The sequence below is a fragment of the Oncorhynchus mykiss genome, chromosome 28, assembly GCF_057628025.1.
Source record: "Oncorhynchus mykiss isolate SJ-2025 chromosome 28, ASM5762802v1, whole genome shotgun sequence".
In the NCBI taxonomy this organism is placed as follows: Eukaryota; Metazoa; Chordata; class Actinopteri; order Salmoniformes; family Salmonidae; genus Oncorhynchus; species Oncorhynchus mykiss.
The window spans coordinates 23781485-23793897 of NC_143049.1; the positions used below are offsets into that span (position 1 = coordinate 23781485).

The window sequence follows — 12413 nt, forward strand, 5'->3', positions numbered from 1 at the left end:
GATGTGTTTGTGAGCACAGCAGCACCTCCCTCCGTCATCCCATGCTGCTGCACTTGAGAGTCAAGTCTCCTTGTAGGGGCTTTCCTATGGAAACAGGCTCAAGGGGCCGACAGATGGGCCAGCCCAGGTCCTCGTTTACCACCTGTGAATCAAAGGAAAGGTAGTTGCAAAGGGAAGAGGGAAAGGCATTGTGTGGAATGAGATCCCGATAGAAAGATGCTCTGGGGATATTCCTTCAACTGGCTGTTCAATAGTTTTTCGTAGTATTACTGCTTCCTGGAATGTTCTAGTGAGCTATTGCTGGAATAGTGTGGATAAAGCTTGAATTACAGTCTTACAGAAAGACGACAGCTGGTTGTGTTTTGGGATCACAGGCGATATACATTTTCTTAGGGTCCTCCAACCTGCAGCGTGTTGGTTTAAGAGCTTCCGAGTGGCCATTTCTTATCTGTGCCGTGGTAAGTACAACTTGTCAACGGAGGAGTCCAACGTCTTTTGACACATTTAGGGATTTAGCGCCTCAGAGCAGGATTGTCTGCCATGCTGTGAATGCTCTGAATGAAGAAGTCATGTTGTAAACTGTAACCAAATGCCATGTTTTTGTCTTCCAGATCCCGAGGGCTGCCTAAGTTAAAGGAGTCGTGTTCTGACGAGTCCCTGCTAAGTCCGGGAAGTGCAGTAGAAGCCCTGGACCTGGGAATGGAGGAAGATGTTTACGTCAAGCCTCTCCACAGTAGCATTCTGGGACAGGAGTTCTGCTTCGAGGTAACATCTTGTTTATCTACTTTGCTAAAACGATTGTAAATATAATATTACTTGTTAATGACTGCTCACTGCGCTTCAATACAAAGAAGCTTCCTGTTGCCAACCTGCCTCAAAGGGCAGCATCCATGTGGATTGGGACAGAGTCATAGACTCCTAGGTGATGTAGTGCATTAAAAAGCCTTTAGTTATGCTCATCATGCTTATGTCTCTGTCCTCTTCAGGTGACCTACTCAGGGGGCAGTAAGTGTTTCAGCTGCTCCTCGGCCTCAGAGAGAGACAAATGGATGGAGAACCTGAGGAGGACGGTCCAGCCAAACAAGGTGAGACCACAGACTGTGCCCCAAATGACACCCTTTTCCCTATATAGTACACTACTTTTGACCAGGTCAAAAGTAGTGCACTGTATAGGGTCTACATTTTCTTAATGCTAGAGTGACCTCCTCTTTTTCACTTTGTTTTTTAGTTTCATTTTCTTACCAATGTCAGTTTAGTTGTACTGTGTTATTAAGGATCAATGTTCCCCCTCCCTCATTGGGATTCAATACTCATTCGATGTCTTCCCAGGACAACTGCCGACGAGCAGAGAACGTCCTCCGGCTATGGATCATCGAGGCCAAGGACCTGCCTCCAAAGAAGAAGTATTTCTGTGAACTGTGCCTGGATGACATTCTATATGCCCGCACCACCAGCAAGACCCGGGCTGACTGCCTGTTCTGGGGGGAACACTTTGAGTTCTACAGCCTGCCGTCTGTCCGTAGCATCACAGTGCACATCTACAAGGACGTGGACAAGAAGAAGAAGAAAGACAAGAACAACTACGTGGGCCTGGTCAACATCCCCATCGGGGGGGTGACGGGGAGGCAATTTGTGGAGAAGTGGTACCCTGTCAGCACCCCCACCACCAGCAAGGGTAAAGGAGGAGGGCCGTCGATCCGGATCAAGTCCCGCTTCCAGACCATCTCTATCCTGCCAATGGAGCAGTATAAGGAGTTTGCAGAGTTCATCACTAACAACTACACCATGCTGTGTTCTGTTCTGGAGCCGGTGATCAGTGTGAAGAACAAGGAGGAGATGGCCTGTACCCTTGTTCATATCTTACAGAGCACCGGACGGGCCAAGGTAATTCCTATACTTTAGAAACTTCATCTCTGCTCTGAACAGACTACTTCTCCATCGTCTCCCACTGTGCCTCCCTCCCTATACTGGCTATATCTTCATCAGAGTATCCCATTCAGTTGTATCCATCTATTTGCCTACATTAATATTAGCACCTCTGGGACATTAAGTACCGTACTGCAGTTTTTACTTCTCTGCAGACATTGCAATCTCAGTCAAAGTTTGCTATCCTCCTCATCATCCTCCTTCTCCTCCCCAGGACTTTCTGACAGACCTGGTGATGTCAGAGGTGGACCGGTGTGCAGACCACGATGTCCTGATATTCAGAGAGAACACGCTGGCCACCAAGGCCATAGAGGAGTTCCTCAAACTGGTGGGACAGAAGTACCTGCACGACGCACTAGGTGAGAGGGGAGGGTTAATTATAGAAGAGACCGTAGAAAGTGGAGACCTCCCAAATGTAAACATTACAACTTGCAGTTCTGAAGACAGCGTCACATTTGGTAGCAAAGAGTGCTACGACTGCGGTAGACCGGTTTTCAAACTGTTCCATGTTCTTTGTCCATGGCGTATTACTGTTCTTCAACCCAGTCTGTGTTTTCTCCTGGGTACTGTAGGAGAGTTTATCAAAGCACTGTACGAGTCAGATGAGATCTGTGAGGTGGACCCGGGGAAGTGTTCCGCCAGTGAGCTCCCTGAGCACCAGAGCAACCTGAAGATGTGCTGCGAGCTGGCCTTCTGCAAGATCATCAACTCCTACTGGTGAGATCAGCCTCTCAGCAATCTGGCCTTAAAGTCACATATAGCCAAAGGGCCTTGGTTTGCCTCCACTTAGGGAAAGTCAAAAGTTCCAGCTCCTTGTAAATGTGACTAAAGAAGAAAATCTGCAAACATTGATGGCTCCAAATTTTGGGTAATTGCTTAGTCTTGTTGTTCTTAAAGATTGTCATATAGTTGGGTGGAACATCTGGCTTGGCTTCAATATGGTGAGGATGTAAAGTGCATGCTGCCACCTGGTGGTTATTTTTGGTGGGGTATGTGTCTGTTTGTGATGACTGAGGCTGTTTGTGATCTCAATTCGTCTTATTGGAATTCCTCTCATTCGATCTCCTTGCGTCCTTCTCAACCATATTTGAGGAGAGGGTCCCCTCGGACATTCTTCTCCAATGCGTTTTGACAAGGAGGTGAGGGGAGAGGATTAATTGAGAAGGAGCCTGACTCTCTCCTCTGCCTCCCCAGTGTGTTCCCGCGGGAGTTGAAGGAGGTGTTTGCAGCATGGAAGCAGCAGTGTCTGTCCCGAGGGAACCAGGACATCAGCAAGCGCCTCATCAGCGCCTCCTTGTTCCTCCGCTTCCTCTGTCCCGCCATCATGTCACCTTCGCTCTTTAACCTCATGCAGGAGTACCCCGATGACCGCACCTCCCGTACCCTCACCCTCATCGCCAAGGTCATTCAGAACCTGGCTAACTTCGCCAAGTAGGTTTACCTGTTTACTGGTAGCATGGCAGAATACATATCACGGCTGTCTTAAATGACACCCTAATTGTTGGTTGTGTGCGCACCCGGGACTAAATTCCTCTGAACTAATTTAATCACTTTTACAAGTTCACAAGATGCCAATCCTAGTTAAGTAGAAAGCACGTTAAACAAATGTTGGTTGTCTGTGTCCCAAGGTTTGGCAACAAAGAGGAGTACATGGCATTTATGAATGACTTCCTGGAGCATGAGTGGGCAGGTATGATGCGTTTCCTCACAGAGATCTCCAACCCAGAGACCATCTCCAACACACCGGGATTTGAAGGTTACATCGACCTTGGACGGGAGCTGTCGGTCCTCCACTCACTTCTGTGGGACGTCGTGTCCCAGTTGGACAAGGTAAGTAAGCCCTTGGAGTGGATAGCAGTGATACAGTACCAGTCAAAGGTTTGGACACACCTACTCTTTCCTTCTCTGTTCCACTACAGTATTTGCAGGCTTGTAGGGTAGTTTTATAGTGGCTATTAATCTAAAATAACACATTTCTGATTCTGAAAAGTGCTGAATGTAATGGTTTTGTGGGTAAATGGGTCTTAATCATATGACTTAGCTGTGATCTAATGATATCAAGTGGTGTTTGGACAAAAGTCTGCCTAATCAGCTTACACCACATTGATTTGACTTGCATATTAAGCCTCTCGTGGCTAAAGGGTTAGTGACTTTATGAGGAGAGGAAAATGAATTATACAGTCCAGGATGGTTTTACCCCTAATGCTTTTCACTATGACATTCCCTAAAAATGTAAATGTTGATTCTAGAAGTTTTAAAGCAGGGTAACGTCACCCACTCATTCTCTGCACCTGGCAACCACTCACCCTAACCCTAATCCTGCAAGGCTCCTACACTGTACCCTGAGTTTGTTCATTTATAAATGCATGTTTGATTATCTTACATGTTTACAGTGTCTTCAGAAAGTATTCACACCCCTTGACTTTTTCCACATTTTATTACAGCCTGAATTTAAAATGGATTAAGTTGAGATTTTGTGTCACTGATCTACACACAATAGCCCATAATGTCAAAGTGAAATTGTGTTTTTAGAAAAGTGTAAATGTCTTGAGTCAATAAGTATTCAACCACTTTGTTATGGCAAGCCTAACAAAGTTCAGGATTTTTAAAAAAATGCTTCACAAGTTGCATGGACTCACTCTGTGTGCAATAATAGTGTTTGACATGATTTTTAAATGACTATCCCATCTCTGCACCCCACACATACAAATTATCTGTAAGGTCCCTCAGTCGAGCAGGTCATTTCAAATTCAACCACAAAGACCAGGGAGGTTTTCCAGTGGTTCGCAAAGAAGGGAACCTATTGGCAGATGTTTTTTTTTAAAGCAGTCATTGAATATTCCTTTGAGCATGGTGAAATTATTCATTACACTTTGGATGGTGTATCAATACACCCAGTCACAAAGAAAAATACTGGCACCCTTCTTAGTTGATGGAGAGGAATGAAATAATTCAGGGATTTAAAACAGTTAGCGTTTAATAGCTATTATAGGAGATAACTAAGGATGGATCAACAACATTGTAGTTACTCCACAATACTAACAAAAATGACCAAAAAAATACGAAATACGAATAAGAAATTAACTTAATGTCCTGAATACAAAGTGTTATGTTTGGGGCATATCCAACACATCACTGAGGACCTCTCTTCATATTTTCAAATATGGTGTTGGCTGCATCATGTTATGGGTATGCTTGTCATCGGCAAGAACAAGGGAGTTTTTTTTAAGATAAAAAAGAAACAAACTTGGTTCAGTCTGCTTTCCAACAGACACTGGGAGACAAATTCACCTTTCAGCAGGACAATTACCTAAAACACAAGGCCAAATATACACTGGAGTTGCGTACCAAGTCAACATGGAATGTTCCTGAGTGGCCTAGTTACAGTTTTGACTTAGAAAAAGTAAAGTGGTGTGAATACTTTCTGAAGGAACTGTTTGTTTATTCTTCTGTGAACCCTAGTTTTTTACAGTATTCATTTCAATACTCCCTACATCTTATTCTTACCTCACAACCTTCTGCATTAGTTTGCCCTTGATGCATGTTTTTGTGTTTGGAATGGCTGTTATTTAGTGGCATGTGTTGTTTTTTTATTTTTGTACCCCAAATTTATTCATTTCCTTATGTTTTCTCCTCAATTTTTTTCTACCTCTACTGTCCCCACCCCTCCCTCCTTTTCCACTCCACCCTTCTACTCTGCCTGACACACACTGTGTCTCCATGGTTACACTGTCCCAACAACACCAATGCATTATGGTGCTTCTCATTGCCAACCAACCAACAAACCAACCTGCCAATCCTCTGTCCTCCAAACCTTCTGCCATCCTCATTCCACAATACTGGGTGACGTGGCCTGGTGCTGCTGCCTTCGTCATGGTAACGTGCAACCCAGGGTGAAAATTCCTTCCTGCAGGCGACCGTAGCCAAACTGGGCCCACTGCCTCGCATCCTGGGGGACATAGCCCGCTCTCTGTCCAGCCCCACACCCATCCAGCAACAGCTCCGACGCTTCCAGGACAACAGCTCCTCACACAATATCAGCGGCAGCGTCTCTTCAGGCCTGCAGAGGATATTCGAAGATCCGGCCGACAGGTAGGACTCCAACATTGGTCACAACCGCTGCTACTATATTGCCAATCACCAGTCAGCCATGCATGGTCTAATTCTGTGGTGTAGTTCTGGCTGTAGTTCTTTTCAAAGGCTGTTTCGTCTGGTGATTTTGTGCCAGTTAATCTGGAGATTCAGCTTTCATACATAAGGTTGAGAGATGTTGGTATATGCTCATGCAGTTTATATGGATAGGTTGTTTTTATGGTGCATTGATTTGGGAGATGACTCACTGCTAGGATCTTTCTAAATAAAGCTGCAGCTAGAGACTTTCCATTTTTAGCAGCTGAAGAGGTAATGAGGGAATCTGAGATGGACGTTTTTCCAGCTTTAAAGTGGAGTAAATATTGGTGCTAAAGGAACATTGAGTTAAACTTGAAAGGAAAAGACGGTTAGCTGCATTTCACCTGTGTCCCTAATGGCACTCTAGCCCTGGCATAGGGAATAGACAACCCTGTTCCTGGAGAACCACAAGTAGTGCAGAGTTTTGTCCCAACTAGGCACCAAACTGGGCTACTTAGTTTATTGATCAGTTCATTGATTGCCTAAATTCAACACACCTAGTCTTTCAGGTAGGTTAAATCAAAAACATGAAGTGCCTGCGGCACTCCACAACCAGGGTTGCCTACCCCTGCCCTAGGCATATATAGTGCACTAATTTTGACCAGACCCCTATGGCCCTGTTCAATGTAGTTAACGACATAGGGAATAGGATGCCATTTTGGACTGGTACTAGTTTTGGTTTCAGAACTATCTGTTAATGTGTTGTGTGTTTTGCAGTGAGGTTCGCAGCATCAAGTCCCCAGTCCAGGAGCATGTTATGGACGGCCTTCACCGGGGGAAGAACCCTCTCCTGGGCCAGCAGTCGTCCGCCCACAGCATGAGCTTCTCGGACAAGGAGGAGAGAGAGAACCTTCTGCCCAATGGACGCAGCATCTCCCTGGTGGACCTCCAGGACTCTCACATGGTCCAGAGTGGCCAGGGACCTCTCCCTCTCCACGAAGCTCCACCCAGGCTGAGCAGGGTGGGCTCCCAGGTCTCTATCGGGCACCCCCACCAGGCTACCACCCCACAGTCACACCAAGCCCTACACCAGAAGCCCTCGTTACGGGACAACCTCCCCCAGAGTGCGCCGCAGGTGCGTCGGCCCCTACACCCATCCCTCAGCCAGCAGAAGAGCCTCCAGCCCCTCTCTTTCCAGAACCCTGTCTATCACCTTAGCAACCTGACACAACAACAACAACACACAGCAGTACAGTCCACAACACACTCGGGCCACTCCCACTCAGTGCACTCCCTTCAGCCGGGCTCCAGCTCAGAGAACCTGAGCACCGATAGCTCCCGCAGCCACAGCAACTCAGAGGTTGAGTTCGGAGGTGGGAACAAGGGGGGCAGGGTCCCGTCCAATAGCAGCCTTGAGGAGTTCAGCCAGAGGAGCACGCAGAGCGAGGACTGCTCCACGCCGCGCCGCCACACCCTGCCGGACCACCAGGGAGGGGCCCACGCGGTGGCAGTGCCCAGGCAGAACAGCACGGGCACGGCCCACATCGTGAGGGTGGAGCAGCAGAGCCGCAGCGGGGGGAGTGGTGGGGCCCGGACGCCCCACTCCCTGCCCCACAGCGCATCTCTGCGCAGCAGCAGTTCCATCAACACGGAGCCCATGCCTATCCCCATCCAGGCCCAGCCAGGTGCAGGCACTGGAGGCCACTCACACCAGCAGTCCACCTGCTCCATGGAGAGCCCTGTGCCCCCCGTCAGGAGCGTGGCCAAGCAGCAGACACCACACCAGGTACTCGTCTGGCATACAGAACTACACTTAGATACACAAGCTCAGCTCCGACACCCCTATATATTATGTTGTTATTATCAATGATAAATGCTCCCGAAATAAGGTGTGGCCAGTCGTGTTGGCCACTCAGAGTAGATTTGATTGACATCTCGGTATCTGTGGTGATGGTGGTGGTGCAGGTGGCGTCGCCAGTAGAGCCAATCACCATGTCACCTGTAGAGAGGACAGCAGCGTGGGTGCTGAATAACGGCCAGTACGAGGACGAGAAGGAGCAGGCGGCCCCAGCAGATCAGAGCAGCCAGGACAGCAGGAACGCAGAGAAGGTAAAGAGTCAGCCAGAGTCACAGCCAATGAAGGTTTGATGAAGGTTTGATGAAGGTTTGATGAAGGTTTGATGGCCAAAACATGTCCACGTTTCCAAGTTATATTTGCTAGTGCTGGCTGTCTTCTTGGGGACCTTCAATGCTGCAGAAATGTTATGGTACCCTTCCCAAGATTTGTGCCTCGACACAATCCTGTCTCAGAGCTCTACGGACAATTCCTTCGACCTCATGGCTTGGTTTCACGTTTTGAAGTTATATTTGCTAGTGCTGGCTGTCTTCTTCATTACCAAGTCCAACACATGAGCCTGCTAATTAAATCAAATCAAACTTTGTCACATGCGCCGAATACAACAAGTGTAGACTTTACCGTGAAATGCTTACTTACAAGCCCTTAACCAACAGTGAAGTTCAAGAAGAAGAAAATATTTACTTAGTAGACAAAAATAAAAAGTAATAATAAAAAGTAACACAATAAAAATAACAATAATGAGGCGATGTACAGGGGGCACCGGTACCGAGTCAGTGTGCAGGGGTTCAGGCTAGTTGATGTAATCTGTACATGTCGTGGGGGCGAAGTGACTATGCATAGGTAACAAACAAACAACCAGCGAGTAGCAGCAGTGTACAAAACGGAGGGGTGTCAATGTAAATTGTCCGGTGGCGATTTTATCAAATTGTTCAGCAGTCTTATGGCTTTGGGGTAGAGTGTAGGCAGACAGAGGTTGGCTTTGTCTTAGGCATGACTAACACGATCATCCCCTCCCAATCTCTCTTTCTATCTTCCCATCTATCACTCTTCCTCTGTCTCTCGTCTCTCTCCCTCCAGTATGAACAGGAGATCTCCAAGCTGAAGGAGCGTCTGCGGGTGTCTAGTCTGTGTCTGGAGGAGTACGAGAGACGTCTGCTGGCCCAGGAGCAGCAGATGCAGAAACTGCTGATGGAGTACAAGGCCCGCCTGGAGGACAGCGAGGAGAGGCTGCGGCGGCAGCAGGAGGAGAAGGACAATCAGATGAAGAGCATCATCTGCAGGTCGGCATTACTAGGCACCCTCTGGAGGATTTTGCTGACAAGAAGGAGCATGTGCTTCAGTCGTAATTCCTGTGAATGAATGATTGAACTAACTAATGAATGAAAGATTGACTGCTTAATGGCATGCTTATAGTTGCTTGTATATCTGTATCCCAAATGGCACCCTATTCCCTATATAGTGCAGTACTTTTGACCAGGGTCCACAGGGCTCTGGTCAAAGATGGGGTTCAATTTGAAATGCAACCAATGCCCCCCCCCCTTTTGATGTGTATTTGTCTGAGGTGGCTATGCTCTGTCACTCACAGGTTAATGGCTGTAGAGGAGGAGCTGAAGAGAGACCATACAGAGATGCAGGTTGTCATAGACGCCAAGCAGAAGATCATTGATGCACAGGTATCGTAACAGAACACACTGCACACATTTTGTCTGTACTCTACCTGGGCTGGGCGTTTGAATAATACAAATACTTAAAACCGTTCAGATCCATTCAGTTCAATCCCTTTACGAATACTATTCTACTCTCCATGGAAACAGATTAATTCAGTCTTATGGGCTGTCCACACCAAGAATGCCAACTATATTGATAAAAAAATTTAAATCACTCTAATTCAAATAGACAGGAGTGTTCACACTACAACGATAACTACAAAAGAGCCATCGTTTGGTTCACTTTCTGAGTGAATAATTTCTGAGTTATAATTCACTGTATCACAATTCCAGTGGGTCGGAAGTTTACATACACTAAGTTTCTTCTTTTTTTTAACAGCTTGGAAAATTCCAGAAAATTATGTCATGGCTTTAGAAGCTTCTGATAGGCTAATTTACATCATTTGAGTCAATTGGAGGTGTACATGTGGATGTATTTCAAGGCCTATATTTCAAGTACTATTCACATGGAATTTGGAGGGAGATGAAGTTCTTTTGCTCTGCATTAGAGCAGAGAACCTGTTGACTTGATCACTATGTTCCACTGAGTTCCAGGTCAATAAAGCAACAGAGGTAAATCAAGCAGGCAAGTAATACAGTCAGTCTTCTGGTTTTGGGAAATGCTGTCAAGCCTTGAATGAGCGCAACTACACTTGACACTAATTCCTGCCTCCCTGCCAAAAAAGTCCTTATTCCTGTGCAGACTAGAGGTCGTTGTTGTTTGGTATTGCTTTTGAAATTAGATTTTCAGATTTCCCCATCAGTCAGAATACAAATGTAGAGCATAATCTAATACATGTTCATTACTTTTGTAGGTATACTACGCCCCTACAATTCATGTTTCTCCATATCTGATGTCAACCCAATCTCAGACACAGTGGCTCTCATAGTTAAAAATAAACAATGTTATAGTATAAGAAAGTATGTTTTGAATCAGGGCTGGAAATATGAAGCCGTTACATTCAAATGTGTTCACTATTTCTGTCTCTACAGGACTGTGTGTTGTAAGTTGCGCTCTTAGCAGATGATGTGTCTGTTATCCCCAGCTTTGGATGCGTTTCACCCGCCTTCCTAATTTAGCTACCGTCACTCCCAAAACCCTTTTCCCCTTCCCTCGTCTCCCCCAGTTCTGCAGGAACAGTGCCGTGACCTGGCTAGATGAGGTTGCCCATGGTTAGATACAAAACATTATTATGTTGCTGATTACAAAGAGGGCATACTGAGTCCGTTTTCCTACTTCTAGGAGGGGGAACAATCAAGTATATCATACAGGACAGTTCAGTCCCAAGGGTTATGCATATAATTGGGATTTCGGTTATTTACTTATGAATTTATTTTTAAAGATGGTTGAATACAAATAATCCTCATGTGTTTACACTATAAATTGACAGTAGTTTACAGTTAAAAGTGATACCACTTGACATGTAGGCTCTGTGAATGGTATATGAATAGATATCTAAAATAGTTTCTTTTTTTCAAACAAACATGATGCAATGCTTGGATATGAGTTTTTAGTTGTATCTATAATTTTGGCTGCTAAACAAAAAAATAGGTATATTTCAGACTTTGCTTGTGATATTTGAATTTCACCATCTAACAGAGTAGTAGTCATCCTTCAGCTTACCCTGCTAATCTATTCTCCACTGTAAAGTGAATGCTTTCCTCACTCAGTCCCTCTTTCCCTCCTCTCTTTCTCTCTTCAGGAGAAGAGGATAAGCTCTCTGGATGCAGCCAACTCTCGGCTGATGAGTGCCCTGACACAGGTGAAGGAGCGCTATAGCATGCAGAATCTGCGCAACGGCCTCTCTCCAACCAACCCCACAAAACTGTCGATCACTGAGAACGGAGAGTTTAAAAACAGCAGCTGCTGATTGTTAGTCAGACACAATGAGATGGTGTGATGGTGGTCACACTCTCTCCATGCACATAGGCCAAGGACCTGTCTCTCTCTTGACTGTATGTACTATACATCTACAAAGAATGTCTAGATATGAATGTATATAACTTATATCTTGTATTGGTTGTGTACAGAGATGATACTGGAAAGACGGGTCATTTGAAGACAAACGGGGATCAACTGTTGTCATAAAATAGTTTATTGGTGTTTTATAAATTACATTATTATTCCCATATGCAGACAAATGCAGTTTATCTAAGATATATATTGAGGAGATGTACATATCATAAAGTGGGTTTGTTTTAAATAAATAGCTAAAAGCACATAGTGAGCAATTATAGCTCTAAAAACATATTGTCAAAATAGGAGTGGAAGGGCAAAATAAACCAAAAACAGTTTTATGCACACTGTTATTCAAACCCTACTTTTTTATATTTTTTAACTTCTGTTAATGTTGTCTTAAACTAGGGGTTGAATTGGTTTTGATTAGCTGATTTTGAGTATATTGACTGCTGCTTGCCCATTACTAGCTGAAACCATAGGTCTTTGAGTTCAGGTTCTTAAGGCCAACTGGATCTTCAAAATGAGTCGTCTCGCTCCACCACCTTGCCACAGAATAGCAAATTGTATTTATTTCTGTACCGCCTACTGTCAAGCCTTCAAGATCCCAAAAGAAGACCCTCATGACTTTGTACAATTTCATGTCAATAACTACTGTTTAAAAGTGTTGTCCCCCCCCCCCCCTTCCCCTCATATGAACTGGTTTATGTAAATGTTTGCATATCTGTCCTTGTTGAATGTTGTGTAGAATAAAAGCTGCCTATAATTTTGTGGATATTTTGCAATTATATTAATTGTATATGGTTTGTAATTCAACTACAGTGCTAAAGCACATTTTTGTGGAGTTGTTACATAA

The 12413-nt window shown here is 45.1% G+C and overlaps 1 protein-coding gene across 22 annotated transcripts in view; it reads left to right on the forward strand.

The window, feature by feature from the left end:
- rasal2 (RAS protein activator like 2) overlaps nucleotides 1-12323 on the forward strand; it is an 83499-nt gene extending 71176 nt beyond the window's left edge. For 9 of the 22 annotated variants that reach the window (XM_021589521.3, XM_021589522.3, XM_021589523.3 and 6 more), the window contains 13 exons: nucleotides 612-765; nucleotides 987-1085; nucleotides 1330-1884; nucleotides 2141-2285; nucleotides 2499-2643; nucleotides 3121-3357; nucleotides 3555-3756; nucleotides 5819-6018; nucleotides 6814-7822; nucleotides 8002-8145; nucleotides 8972-9174; nucleotides 9480-9567; nucleotides 11304-12323. In XM_021589521.3, the coding sequence (XP_021445196.1) occupies nucleotides 612-765; nucleotides 987-1085; nucleotides 1330-1884; nucleotides 2141-2285; nucleotides 2499-2643; nucleotides 3121-3357; nucleotides 3555-3756; nucleotides 5819-6018; nucleotides 6814-7822; nucleotides 8002-8145; nucleotides 8972-9174; nucleotides 9480-9567; nucleotides 11304-11471 (3349 nt within the window). In that variant the 3' untranslated portion in view covers nucleotides 11472-12323. The remainder of the gene's footprint in view (nucleotides 1-611; nucleotides 766-986; nucleotides 1086-1329; nucleotides 1885-2140; nucleotides 2286-2498; nucleotides 2644-3120; nucleotides 3358-3554; nucleotides 3757-5818; nucleotides 6019-6813; nucleotides 7823-8001; nucleotides 8146-8971; nucleotides 9175-9479; nucleotides 9568-11303) is intronic. The other 13 variants (XM_090226112.1, XM_090226113.1, XM_021589516.3 and 10 more) reach the window with 3 other exon arrangements.
- Nucleotides 12324-12413: the final 90 nt, after the last annotated feature.